Source organism: Bos mutus, chromosome 21, assembly GCF_027580195.1.
Source record: "Bos mutus isolate GX-2022 chromosome 21, NWIPB_WYAK_1.1, whole genome shotgun sequence".
Classification (NCBI taxonomy): domain Eukaryota; kingdom Metazoa; phylum Chordata; class Mammalia; order Artiodactyla; family Bovidae; genus Bos; species Bos mutus.
This window is the reverse complement of record NC_091637.1, coordinates 63,649,920-63,664,373: the sequence shown is the minus strand read 5'-3', so window position 1 is coordinate 63,664,373 and position 14,454 is coordinate 63,649,920. Positions and strand designations below refer to the sequence as shown.

The 14,454-nt window shown below is 55.9% G+C and overlaps 1 protein-coding gene across 1 annotated transcript in view; it reads right to left on the bottom strand.

Moving 5' to 3' along the window:
* EML1 (EMAP like 1) overlaps positions 1-13,710 on the bottom strand; it is a 199,021-nt gene extending 185,311 nt beyond the window's left edge. Inside the window, exon 1 of the mRNA XM_070357957.1 lies at positions 13,548-13,710. Within this exon, the coding sequence (XP_070214058.1) occupies positions 13,548-13,575 (28 nt within the window). The 5' untranslated portion in view covers positions 13,576-13,710. The remainder of the gene's footprint in view (positions 1-13,547) is intronic.
* Between the last annotated feature and the right edge of the window lie 744 nt (positions 13,711-14,454).

Genomic DNA, 14,454 nt, shown 5'->3' with positions numbered 1-14,454 from the left:
GAGCTCCCAGAGCGTTTGAGCTAAGAGCCAGCCGATGGCATTTTAAACCTCAGCCACTTACTGGCTCCATCAGGAGTGCCTCAGGAGCGGCTCCATCTGGGACACGGTGATTAACGACTCCAGCCTAGGCTGGCAGAAGGCCTTGGCTTTGACACCTCTCATCTTCTGATGCTCGGAATCACTGGAAATTAACATCTCCACCTGCTGCCGCTTGCTTGTAAAACCCGAGTGAGGTCCCGCCACTCCTCTGCTCTCAACCCTTCCACGGCTCCCATCTCACTGAGGGTCGAAGCCAAGGACCCCCCTTGGACTGCAAAAAGGTCCTCCACCACCTTCCTGTCCCGCCCCCCGGGCTCATCTCCCCCCATGCCCTTTTCACTCTGCACAAAGCGCCGGCGCTGGTGTTCTTTGTAAAGATCAGGCATCCCCACCCCGGGGCCTTTGCCCCTGCGGTTTCTTCTGCCGGGAACTCCCTTCCTTCGGATATTTCTAGGTTCACCCTTCAAGGCCCCCAGGTTCTTCTCAGTTGTCACCTTCTTAGAAAGACCTTCCTGACCTCACTCTCTGCAGTGAGAGAGTGCTCTCTCTCTGGCCTGAGTCACTGCCCTCCAGCTTTATCACCCTGGTCACCACTGTACATCCTTCGCTGTCTATTTTGTTCGTTGTCTGTACACAGCAGTGTCAGTCCTGGGAGGGCAGGGACCACACATGCTTTACAGCTGATCAACCAATGTTTGTCGAATGACTGCTTGACCAAATGCTGCTGCCGCCTCTGCTTCTGTGCCGGGTCACCCAGGACCTTCCATACAGCAGGCCTTGATTCAAGGACTCACTTTGTAATAGGAAGACCCACATGTGAGGCTATCTCCAGCATCCTAGGGCCTCATCCCCAAGCCTGGATGGTAATGCTTTCTTGACCCCCCACTAGCCCTCTGATCTGGAGGACCCTTCTCTCTCTTACCACCTCCCACTTGTCCCTTAAGACTCAGCTCAGGATCACCTCCTCCAGGAAGTCTTCCCTGACTATCCCTCACAACTTGGAGTCACAGCAGGTGGCTCTCTGGGCTCTCATAGTCCTTCTCAGTTGTCTCCCTGCCCAGCTATGACAGACAGCCCTCTGTGTCCCAGGACCCAACAGTGGCCTGACTGACCACTGGTGCCCAGGACACGACTGGCAGCTAAGTAAACAATGGCTTACATAATTTCTTTTTCTTTTCTTTTAAAATTCTTCTTCATAGAGCCTGGTGTTTCACTGGAAGCTCTTTACAGATACTGGCTCCAGATTGGTTCATTTCACAGGCAGGGAAACTGAGGCCCAGAAGATGGAAGGCATGGGAACTAACTCCTGTCCAGCATGTTCTCTGAACCAATCACCAGTGGCTCAGCAGGGGGTCTCCTCCCCTGCCCGCTCCCCCAGCTGCTATGGGACTTCCAGTGGCTGTGGTTTCAGGCCTCACGGCCTGCACTGAGGCCAGAGCTTGCTGGAATGCTCAGCCCAGACTGAGTCCGTCCGGAGAGAAAAGACTTGGAGCTTTCACAGGAGTCCCGAAACTTCCCTTTCCATCAAAGAGAAAAACCTGAAGCACAATGAGAGGGGAGGGCGGGGAGCAGAGGAGCAGGAGGGAGGGAAAAAGGCCGGAGGCTTCAGGCAAGGAGGATGCCGGCTAGCTCTCCCTTGGGATAAAGCCACCTGGGGTCATCTAAGACCCTCGGGCCATTTCCCTGGCTCCCCAGCCAGAGCTCCAGGAGGCTACAAGTTTCTCTGAGGAATCCTATACTGGTGCTTGTAGTGGGCTGAAGACGAAGTGGACCTCAAAGATATCAGGCCCCAATCCCTGGACCCTTTGAATACTATATATGAAAAGGGCTTCCCTGGTGGCTCAGATGGGAAAGCATCTCCCTGCAATGCAGGAGACCCAGGTTTGATCCCTGGGTCGGGAAGACCCCCTGGAGAAGGGAATGGCAATCCACTCCAGTATCCTTGCCTGGGAAATCCCATAGATGGAGGAGCCTGGCAAGCTACAGTCCATGGGGTCACAAAGAGTCAGACACAATGACTCTTGTGTGTGTGAGCAACTAACACACACACACACACACACACACACACACATATGGAAAAAGGGTCTTTGCAGCTGTGATTAAATGAAGGATCTCAAGACGGGGAGGTTATCCCAGATCACAGGGGGGCCCTAACGCCACCACAGGCATACTTATAAGAGGGAAGCAGGCAGCGCTTTGATGCACAGAGCAGGCAACGTGGCTGCAGAGGCAGAGATGGAAATGATGGGGCCACGAGTCCAGGCTGGGTGGGTTCACGTCCCAGCCTGAGTTACCTGGTTTCAACCTGACTCCCTGGGGCTGGGGTGCAAAAGCCAGGCCCTCTTGTCTCAGACTTCATGGTGCAGCATGTACCCCAGAGCTTTCACAGGACCAGGCTACGTGGAAGGTCCTGGGTGACCTGACACAGAAGGAGAGGTGGCAGCAACATTTGATCAGTCAGTCATTCAACAAACATTTACTGATCAGGCACAGCAGAGGCGTGGTCACAGCCTGCACTGGAGTGGCAGACAACGAATAAAAGAAAGCCAGATGTGTTTCTCTCCAAAGTCTGCCCGTGGAGTTGACAGTGTGTATGAATTACTACTGCTTATTTTATTAAACTATTAATAAAATAATAGTTATTAAATAACTATTATAATTAATAGCTAATAATAATAGTTATAATAGTTACTAAACTATTAATAAAATAGTAACCCTACCCCGTTTCTCTCCCTCCTTACTGCCTTCGCCTAAGAGCCTCTCGCAATAAGCCATGTGCACGGGCTAGAAGCTCTGCTTCTGTCTGATAGAATCCCCCACTCTGCCCTTGACCACATGTACTGCTGCATTCACACTTAGCAGCCACCCTATAAGGCAGTGATCCCCAACCTTTTTGGCACCAGGGCTCAGATTCGTGGAAGACAATTTTTCCACAAACCAAGGAGATCAAACTAGTCAACTCTAAAGGTAATCAACCCTGAATAGTCATTGGAAGGACTGATACTGAAGCTGAAGCTCCAATACTTTGGCCACCTGATGCAAAGAGCCGACTCATTGGAAAAGACCTTGATGCAGGGAAAGATTGAAGGTGGGAGGAGAAGGGGGAGACAGAGGATGAGATGGTGGGATGGCACCACTGACTCAATGGACATGAGTTTGAGCAAACTCCGGGGGATGGTGAAGGACAGGGAAGCCTGGTGTGCTGCAGTCCACGGGGTTGCAAAGAGTTGGACACGACCTAGTGACTGAACAACCACCAAGCGGGGTGGGGGTGGTTTGGGGATGATTTAAGCACATTGCATTCATTGCACATTTTATTTCCATTATTATTACATCAGCTCCACCTCAGATCATCAGGCGTTAGATCCCAGAGGTCGGGGACCCCTGCCATAATGTATCATCAGCCTTGTTTTGCACATGAGGAGACAAAGGTCCGGGGAGATTATATGACTTTTAAAGACCGCACAGCACCAGGTGGCAGAGCTCACGTGCCAGGGCCAGCCTGATTCCCTGTCCCTGCCTCCCACCTGTGCCCCACGTGACTGTGGACCCAGTAGAAGGACCAGGAAACACCTGGGACCCCTGCCAGCTGCAGCATCCACCCCAGCCCCGGGGCCTGGGGTCCCCCCTGGGATATGACCCGCCCTGCCCAGACTGTCGACTCAATTGAACATTCCAGGGTGGGCTCCAGTAGAGAATTTGATTGTTCCCTCCGGGGCGGCCTAATGAGCTTGCTGTCCGGAGGTGCATTTGTTTTCCACCCATGACGATCTGACTGCCTTCCCTCACCTCCCGCCCAGCTCCTGGCTCAGGTTTCCGCTACACAATCGGCCTGACCATCGGCACCTCCGCCAGGCCCCAGGCTCCCGCCCAACCTCGTGGGAGGACGCTCCTGGCCCAGCTCCAGGGTTCTCTATTGACAGACGCAAGCGTGCAAGTCCAGGAAGGGCAACGTCACAGCCCCAGTGAGCAGCCAAGGGGAAGAGGCCAAATAACTCACGATAAGAAAAACCACAGGTGCCCCCCCCCCAGAAACCCAGATGACGGCCCAGCTTGTCCTCCCTGTGCGTGTGGTCTGGACACCTGCCTCGTCTGCATTTCACCAGGCTGCAGAGGTGCGGCCGGGTTGCTTGGGCTGCCCAGCTGAGCAGAGGTTCAAAGCTGGTCAGGAAATCATCCAGGGCTGGGGCAGGGCCAGTCAGCACCTTCTCTGTTAATGCTTGTCCCTTTCGTTTGGAGCTTGCAGAAACTTCTGGATTTCCACCTTTCTCCCGATCCCTCCTCCACACCAGCCCTCAGAGGTAGGGCTCGGAGCTCAGTCTGCAGCTTCAAGCAATGTTTGCCGGCAGCTTCTCTGCACCAGGACCCTGGAATTATCTCACTGAATCCTCACCACAGCCTGGGAGGCAGGTCCTTCTGTCATTATGCCCGTTTTACAGATGAGGAAACTGAGGCATAATGTCTGAGAGCCGAGAGGTGATGGCCAAGAAGCATGGGAAAAGATGCTCAGCGCCATTAGTCACTAGGGAAAAGAAACCAAAACCACCATGAGGGACTTCCCTGGTGGTCTTGTGGTTAAGAATCTGCCTTACAAGGCAGGGGAAGCAGGTTCAAACCCTGGTCGGGGAACTAAGCTCCTACCTGCCACAGGACAACTAAGCCTGTGTGCTGCAAGTGAAACCTGACACAGACAAATATAAATACATAAAATAAAATATTTTTTAAAAATACCTATAGTGAGGCACCATTTCACACCCACTGGGACGGCTGGAATCAGAAAGATCACAACAGGGCTTCCCTGGCGGCTCAGTGGTAAAGAATCCACCTGCCAGGGCAGGAGACGTGGGTCTGATCCAGGAAGATCCCACACACCTCAGGGCAACTAAGCCCATGCGCCACAACTACCGGGTCTGTGCTGGACAGCCCAGGAGCTGTAGCAACTGAAGCCCGCGTACCCTGGAGCCTGTGCTCTGCAACGAGAAGCCCATGCGACTACAGAGTAGCCGCTGCTCAGCACAGTGAGAGCCTGCTCAGCAGCGAAGACCCAGCACGGCCAACGATAAATAAAAAGAAACGTTAGAAAAATAATAAAAGAAGCAGGAGTGATGAAATCTCTTTGAAAAGATCATAACAAGTTCCAGAAGGATGTGGGGCTATCAGGACCCTCATACGCTGCTGGTGGGCATGTACACAGTGCAACCACTTTGCAGTCAAATGCTGCACCACTGATGCACCCGCTGGGGCAGCCTCTTTGGAAAATACTCTGGTCTTTTTTTTTTCAAAAAGTCAAATGCGGTTCTGGGAATTCCACTTCCAGCTGTGTAACAACCCAGGAGAGATAAAGACCCGTGTCCACGTAGAAACTCGTGCACGACCATTCACAGCAGCATTATCTATAATAGCCAAAAAGGAGAGGCAAGCTAAATGCTCATCCACTTAAGAATGGACGAATAAAGCGAGGTTTAGAACTGCACAGTGGGACACTATTTGTCCACAAAAGGGAGTAGAGCACCGACACACAGCCAAACATGAACGAGCCCAAAAGCGTGACGCTGAGAGAGCAGCTGATCACAGAAGGACATGTATCGTACGATCCCCCTTACGTGAAATGTCCAGAATCGGCAAATCGATAGAACCGGAAAGTAGAGTAGTGGTTGCCAGGGGCTGGGGGTTGACTGCTAATGCCTTAGAGATTTCTTGGATTATTATTTAGTAGTTAAGTCGTGTCTGACTCTTTTCTATCCCATGGACCATAGCCCACCAGGCTCCTCTGTCCATGGGGTTTCTCAGGCAAGAATACTGGAGTGGGTTACCATTTCCTTCTCCAGGGGATCTTCCTGACCCCTGGAGGGGTCGAACCCGCATCTCCTGCATTGGCAGGTGGGTTCTTTATCCCTGACCCATCAGGGAAGCCCAGGGGTTTCTTTGTCATCAGGAGGTGATAAAAATGTTCTAAAATTGATTGTGGAGATGGTTATAAAATTCAGGTCAAATGGGTGAGTTGTATGGTATGTAAATTACATCTCAATAAGGCTGTTAGCAAAAAATTTTTAAAGTGATGGCCCAGGACTCTCCACAGAGCTTGCAGCTCTGAAAGTCACTGGTTCTACCCTCCGGCCACCCTGTGAGACTCAGAGGGGCCTGAGCTCAACTTCCCTGGGGGACTCACCCCCCAGCCGATCCCACAGTCTCAGGGCAGGCTTGGGTGCCTGGACCCCCGCGTACTCTGAGCAATGACATGGTCTCCTGCTCTTCTGGGCGAAGGCCGCCCCAGACCACACAAGACGGAGAAATCTGGCTGTGTCCACTCCTCCCCTGGGTGTGCCCTGGTGGATGTTGATCAAAGGTGAGTGGGGCTCCTCCCAGGCACCCAGGACTGGAACAGTCTCTTGATGGCTCAGCTACAAGTCCTGGTGGAACCTATTTATAGCACTTTGCCTCCTGGGTTGGAGTCACGGCTGAGGCTCCTCCTCTCTCAACAAGTTTCCAGATGGAAAGAAAAGGGAAGGAATGCATGGGGGCTGCGGGATGGGCGTGCTGCAAAAGCCCTGTGTCTGCCTCCCACAGCGCTGAGTGCTGGATTTCCTCCTGGCCACTGGACAGCGCTCCCAGACGTCAGGAAGGTGCACCAGCTAGGCAGGCTTCCAACTTCCGGGTTGGAACTCAGTGGCAGTCCCTTACCCAGCGGTGTCCAGGCCTGTGAGAGGGGCTCAGTGTCCCTCGCAGAGCTGTGATGGGGTAGCAAGTGCAAGTGGGAGGGAGCCACCCAGAGCAGGACACACAGCCGATGCTCAGTAAACCAGGGCCCGTGGTCTTTAGTGCTTCTCTCTGGGAGGAACTGGGAAGGCTGGGATGGCCAAGGGGTGTGGCCACAGTCCAGGCCCTGTTCCAGCCTCAGCCACACTTCTTGGGCATGAAGGTGCCCAGAGCACCCACCAGCAGCAGTTTGGGGATGCAGTGTAGCCCTGGCCATGGAGGATGTGGCTGAGCCCACCCTGGTCCAGGGGCGGAGCCAAGGGCCGCGCTTGGCTCACTGTCACCAAGGGAGCGGGAACCGCTCCAGAGAGATGCTGAGCCATTCAAGGCCCCTTGAGCAGCCTAAGATTCTGCTACAGGAAAGACTATCTCATGGGACACTCCTGGGCCTAGATTCTCATGGAAACCTCTCTAGCAAGAGCAAAGGACTTGCTGGAGGTCACTGAGCACTTTAGTATCAGGACCGAGCTCAGGTCCAGGTGTTCAGTCTTCAACTCCAGTGCTCTCCCCGGCAGACCCTTGCCTTCCAAAGAAATTCAGAGGGAATCTCATCTGCTGTCTTGTCTCCTGATAAAAGCCCTTCTCCCAGGCCTGCTCCCTGATCTACTGGCCTTCTTTGGAAAGGACTGAAAGCCTCCAGGCCCCCTTCAGGCTGCAAGGCTGCTCAGTGCGAAAGAGGAGCCCTGGATGGGGCCAGCACACTTGCATCCTGGCTCTGTCTCCGCCACTGTGTGCTCTGGGGCAAGTCATTCAATGTCTCTAAACCTCAGTTTGCTCATCTGTAAAATGGAACAACAGTGTTTACCACATAGGGTTATAAGGAGAATCATGCAGAATTAGGTATGTGAAAGGACTTAGGAGAAGGGGAGGCAGCATTTATGTAGTGCCTACTATACACATTCTCCTCTACTGCTCTCATAACTTGAGCCTAGTAGCACTGTGGAGAAGGAAACTGAAGTGGGTTGTCGAAGGCAAGTCTGTGGGAGGAGACCCAATTCTCCACTCCCACCACAACACCTGGCGGGACACATGAATCGGGGTCCACTCAGACTGCGAGCTCACCCCTCCAGCGAGAAGTGGCAGGAAGGGTGTTTTCAGCAAACGCACCAGTGCTTTGACATGTTTTTCCACCTGAAATAGATGCGACAGGATTCCTAGAAATGTGTTTAAACCTGGTAGAGAGTACTCTAAACAGCTTGGCTTAGACATTGAAATATGGGGCCCAGAACTGCAAGAGCATCCGCACCCCAACACGGAGTCCAACAAACTCAAACTCTAGTTTTAAGTCTTGGATTTGGGTGACATCATCAACTTCTGGAAAAGGGCTCGGACCAACTCCAGTCTCTGCAAACATTATTTTTAAACCAGGTCTGATCTCATCATGCATGTGTTGTTCCTTGCCACAGGCCTCTGTTAGGCTGCATGTTTTTATTTAAACTTGCTTAGTTGTATACTCGGAGAAGGCAATGGCACCCCACTCCAGCACTCTTGCCTGGAAAATCCCATGGACGGAGGAGCCTGGTAGGCTGCAGTCCATGGGGTGGCTAAGAGTTGGGCATGACTGAGTGACTTCACTTTCACTTTTCACTTTCATGCATTGGAGAAGGAAATGGCAACCCACTCCAGTGTTCTTGCCTGGAGAATCCCAGGGACGGGGGAGCCTGGTGGGCTGCCGTCTATGGGGTCGCACAGAGTCGGACACGACTGAAGCAACTTAGCAGCAGCAGTTGTATACTATTAAAGGGCTTCCCCTGGTGGCTCAGTGGTAAAGAACCCACCTGCCAATGCAGGAGATGCAAGATCAATCCCTAGGTCAGGAAGACCCCCTGGAGAAGCAAATGGCAACCCACTGCAGTATTCTTGCCTGGAGAATCCCATGGACAGAGGAGCCTGGCGGGCTACAGTCCATGGGGTCGCAAAGAGTAGGACACGATTTAGTGAGTAAACAGTCACTCCCTAGCCAGTGACCCTGAGCCAGTCTTTCTTTCTCTTGGGGCTCAGTTTGCCCCTCCACGACATGGGGATCCATGGGTGGGAAGCGTGGACAGGGAGTGTGGTGTGAACCGTGATGCTGGGAACCGAGGAGGGTGGTAACGGGGCATCGTCTGGAAGGTCCTCATTTGCCCCTGACCCCAGCCTCCTGCGCCAGATCAGATGCTCCTCGGGTTAAACCCCTCCTGCCGTCGCCAGCACAGCACCCGGACTACCAAGGGCCGTGGGTTAAGACTCATTCCTGGGGTCAGGAGGGTCGCCAGATCAGATGCTCCTCGGGTTAAACCCCTCCTGCCGTCGCCAGCACAGCACCCGGACTACCAAGGGCCGTGGGTTAAAGACTCATTCCTGGGGTCAGGAGGCTGCTACCCATGCCTCCCCTGGCCCCGGTTTACAGGAGTTTGACCGTGACATCTCATCTAACCCCTACATCACCCCTCGAGGTCATGGCGTCACCTCCACTTACAGATGAGCCGACTGACGGTCAGAGAGGAGAATGACCCGCCTGCGTCCAGGGAGCAGGTCTGCCTGACCCTGGAAATCATCCTCTAGGGACTCCAACAGGATGTGCAAACCAACCTCTGGAGCTTTGGCAGGTCACCCCACCCCACCTCCAGGCCCCTGACCCACCTAGCGGGAGAGGCAGCATCCAGCCTCAACATTCCCCCCCCCTTCTCCCCCCAGCACTTTTCAGATCCTTCCATTCTCCCCCCAGTGGGCCTCACCCCATCTGCTCAGGACCTACGTCACCAGCATCCTCCTGGGCCTCCTGGCCTCTGGAGTCTCTCCTGACCCTGCACCCCTACACGGAAGCAATCGAGGCGCCTCCCGGTTCAAGACCTTGCTGGCTCCCTGTTGGCCGTAAAAACAGAGCCCAGTGACCTGTCTGGGGTCGGGGGCAGCCCTCACTGACAGGAGGGGAGCCAGGTAGAGAGATGTTGAGGCCTGGGGCCAAGCTCACCTCTCCTGGGAGAAGACCCTTCCTCTCCAAGAGCGGGGCCTGAATAGTAAAAGCATTTTGCTTTTATCTCCTCGTGGAGATGCTCAGCACAGACCTGGGCCCTGAGGCTGGTCGGTAACCACAGAGGAGAGCAGAAAGCAGCCCATTACTCAGAGGGAGGTGGGGGCTCCCTGCGCCCTGGCAGGGGGCCCGCCATGATGACCGGGAGAAGGAAGCTCGGGCATGTTGTCTCCGGGCTCTGGGATGCCAGGAGCTGAGTGAGAAACGGGGTGGCCACCCCAACATCAGCCACCACCTGCCCCAGAAAAACCACTTCCCACTGTGCAAACAGTGTGATGCAGACCCCAGGGATGGGGGCTGGGGTGGGTGGGCAGTGGGATTGATGGAAGGTTTTACAGGAGGAGGAAGGAGGTCACTTTACTGGCTGAGCGCTTCCTCGGGTTAGGGGTGTCTGTCCTTGTCACACCCGCCAGGGCAGGACAAACGTCCACCTGTCACTGAGGCTCAGAGACGTTAACTGCTTTGCCCAAAGCCACAGAGCCAGGGAATGGCAGAGCAGGGATTCAAGCCCTGGGCTCTGATGGACCTACATTCGGGTGCTCTGCTCCGAATCCAGTGGCCTGTTCTTGGGTGCTTGGAATTATAAAGCTGCTTTGCTGGAAACTTTCCCAAACATGGGAGGATCGGACGGCACAGGGGCTGGACTCTCTTCCTGTGGAGCTCCAGAGCTGAGAGGTCAGAGGTACCGCAAGGTCAGAGGCAGGGAAAGCCAAGCAGCAGACCCAGGATGTGAGGAGCCCCTCTACCCAGGCCCGTGATGGCACCTACACACACCGTCTCCAGTGAGGGACGTGGCAAGGACCCACTGTACGGATGAGGAAGCTGGGCCTCAGGGCGGAAGTGACCCATCCAGCACTCCGTGTCGCCAAGGGGCAGAGCCAAGTCTGGAAGCCAGGCGACTTTAGGGGAAGCACCTTCCCTGGACCCGGTGACAGACGCAGTTCTCGGAGCAGGCGAGCTCCTGCTATAAATATGATGCTGACTCCCGGTAAGCTTAGCCTCCAGGCTCCCCTGCCCAGGCTCAGGGCCATAAATCCTGGAGCAGGCCACCTGCCACTGTGCTCTTCGGCTGGGGAATCGTCCTGACAACCCTAGCAGGGTACCACGATTTTTTGACAGGCTCCGAATCACTGGAGGCAATGTTGGGCTAGCAGTCTCCCAGATGAGAAGGGCCATTGCTCAGAGGAGAGCCGAAAAGTCCTGCAAGATGGCCAGCCTCCCCACCCCCAGGGGAGCAGGGGGCGGTTTCCTAGAAAAGGCATCCGACCTGATATCTGCACAGACAGGGGCTAGGAAGCTGGGTTTGAAGCCCAGCTCTACCACTGACCAGCTGGGTAACTTTGGACGAGTCTGTTTGTCTCTCTGAGCTTTGGTTTCCTTAGTTATATAGTGAAGTCCATGCCACCGATCTCCAGGGATTAAACAGACGGCGTGTCCACAACGGCTGGGACACAAGACACAGCAGACAGCTTGGTCCCTTTGCTTCCTTGTTTGGGTCACAGCTCATTTACTGGTTGAATAATAAAAACAGCAGCTGACAATAAGCCTGGCATGATTCTCAGTGTGCTGCATGCTCTTGGTCACTTAATTCTCCCTGGAACTTAAAGCGCTGATATCCTATTATTGTCCCCATTTAACAGATGAGGGAACTAAGGTTCCGCACCCTTGAGTAATCCGCCCAAGGTCACACAGGTTGTAGGCGCAGAGCTGAGAACTTTTCCTGCTGTCCACACGGGCACAGAGACTAGTTACTGAGAACAGGTGGAAATATTTCACATCAGCCTGCCTGGCCTAATCACTGCTGCACAGAAGGAATCCGAGAAAGACTGGAATTGCAGATGACACAGCCCAAGAGATTCCATTCCCACCCCGACCCCTACCTCCGCCATAAGCAAGCATGCATCCCTGCACCCAGGAGCTGTCTTTACTCCTGCCAACCTGGAGTGATCACAACCCAGCACATCAGACAGCAAAGACGGTCACACAGCATCCTAAAGGCGGGAAGCCAGGAGTCGCCGGCCCAGCCAGGGTGGGCAGGGCAAGGATGCTGCCCGCCAGCCTCCAATCCAGCGGACCTTCTCCCAACCCTGACAGGGAAGGCAGTCTGCCCCCAGGCTCCAGGCCACACACACACACATGCTCAGTACCCATTCCATTGCCCTGATGGGTTAATATTGTCCTGGGCTTCCTGAAATACCCATCCCCACAGCAGGGTGGTTTTACAAGCTGCTAAAAGCAGGGCCATGTCCCCAGCGGAGGGAGAGAGCTATTCCGGGTTGGTGTCAGGTGTGGGCAGAGCCAGCCAGAAAAGGGCCTGTCTGCACCCCCTGTACCCCACCCCCCGCCCCATGCTGCCTCCTTTACAACCACGGCGGACAATTCCTGGCAGTCAGCGCCACTGGCGCCCAGCAGAAGAGGGTGAGGTCAGGCCAGCTTTGTCGGTATCCCCCTCCCCAAACACACACACACCCTGTTCCATGCTTGACTCGGCCAGGCCCAGGCAGGGAACCGTCCAGCAGATACCGTGCAGAGTGGGGTCTTACGCTGTTGCCCCCAGCTCACCCGAGGCCCTCTCTCCATCATAGTCTGACGTGCCCAGATTCTCCATGGTGGGTAAGGAATCCGTGGGCCACAGTCATGGCTAAGGCAACGAGGCGCGGCTGGAGGGGGCCCGGCGGGGCTGCCCAGACCCGAGGGCTTCTAGCGCCAGCCTGGGACCCCCCACTTGCCGTTCCCACAAAGACACCGCTAAGCGCTTGCCGCACACCTGCAGACACTTGCATGCATCCTCGCTGTCAATCTCCACAACCACCTGGGGTTCGTTTTCACCGCCTCCTTCCTCACCTGGAGCCACTGAGGTTCCAGGCCATTCAGCCACTTGCCCAAGGTCAGCCAACTTGGAAGTGAAGGAATGGGAATCGGAACTTGGGCAGCCTGACCCCAGAGTCCCCAAAATGTTCCCTGAATTAAGCCGTCTCCAGCCACCCCCCCAACCCCACCAACCCCACCCCAGGTAGGTTCAGGGTAACGTCCACTTCAGAGCTCGTCTTCAGCTGGACGGAACCAGGGGCCACCAGCCAGGGACACGGGCAGCCAGCCCCCACTGTAGCCCCTCGCCTCGGGCAAGCCAGAGGGCAGAAACAGCTTCCTGCTCTCGCCCCACCGTGTCTGACCACCCCTCCACCTGCCTGGGTCCCTGGCCATTTCCAACCTAGAGGGTTTGGGCACCCCTGGGTGGAGGGGGTCTGCCGTGTGTAGGCAGATCAGAAGCTCAGAACTTCCTGGTCTCAGACCTCTGGGAGGTCTAATGGAAGCTGTGCGCTCCCCTGTCCCCCATCACCAAGTAAATGTTTATACACACACTCATTTGCACGTGGTTCCAGGAGCCCGCACCCTGCGCCCACCCAGGGTGCAACGGCAGCCAGGGCCCCTATGCCGCGGGTGGGTCAGCTCCGCAGCCCAGATGACAGTCGGGAGGGTCCGCGGCAGAAACAGCTTCCTGCTCTCGCCCCACGGGGAAGCCGGGGCTGCAGCACTACCGGGCTTTGAGAGTCACGCACCTCCCGCCATACGCACAGCCACCACCCCCCCCGCCCCAGGCATCGGGCTCGAGGAAGGGGGTCCAGCCCCGCAGCTGCCTGCAGCCTGCTGTGGGGTGGGGTGGGCCGCGTCCTCGGTGACCAGTGGCCTTGGCTCTGCAACCGGAGCCGCGGTGGGTAAATATAGCGCTGCCACTCACCAGCTGAGGGGCCCTCGCCGTCCGACATGGTGTGGGAGGTGGGCAGGCAGCCGGCCACAGCCCGCAGGGACGCTCGGGGACCTCAGCGGCTGTCGCCCACCTGGTGGGGCTCCCGGCTGCGTCCAGTCCCCAGGCGGCGTCCCGCCCCAACAGGCCCAGCCACCACCACTACCCCCCTACCTCCGCCCCATGCTGGGCCGGGCAGATAAGGAGCTCCAGGGCCAGGAGCCTGCGGGATTGGTGGATAAATCTGGGCACTGCCCTCCCCTGCCCCCAGCCTCTCCGGCAGACTCAGAACGTTGCCGGAGAGACCGCTGCACCCCTGGGCACTCACTCAGGCTGCAAGACCCCTCTCTGCCAGCCTGGGACCCCAGAGTGCCTGCAAGCTCTCTCCTGGGGACTGGTCCCACGCCCCCAACAGTGAGGGGCAGTTAGGGTCCTTGGAGAAGGATGAGAGTGAGTGATGCCACCCGGAGCTGCCACACTTGTCCCCTCTCTCAGCTCTCCCGGGCAGCCACCCCTATTGTCTCCATGTCACAGAGGGCATGACCCATCCAAGGTTCCTCGGCAGGTTAGGGGTGTGACCGGAGCTGGGCTCTGGAGCCAGCTGGCTCCAAGGTGGCCAGAGGGTGTGTGTCTTGCCTTTGTCTGGGAGATGAGAGCCGTGAACAGCAGGGGCCCTACTGTTCTAACTGCTCCACATGTGCTGGGGGATGGAAAAGGACCCCCAAGGGCAGCCATGTAACTCTGTCTGACACAGAGGGTGCTCAGGAGATATTGGTTGAATGAACATACCACAGCAAGCCCTTAGTTTGCACTTGCTCTGTGCTTGCCTTAAAAGCCAACCCACTTCTGCTCCTGGGTCCTCCACAAGGACCAGAGACCAGGGCAATGAGGCAGGTGGAGG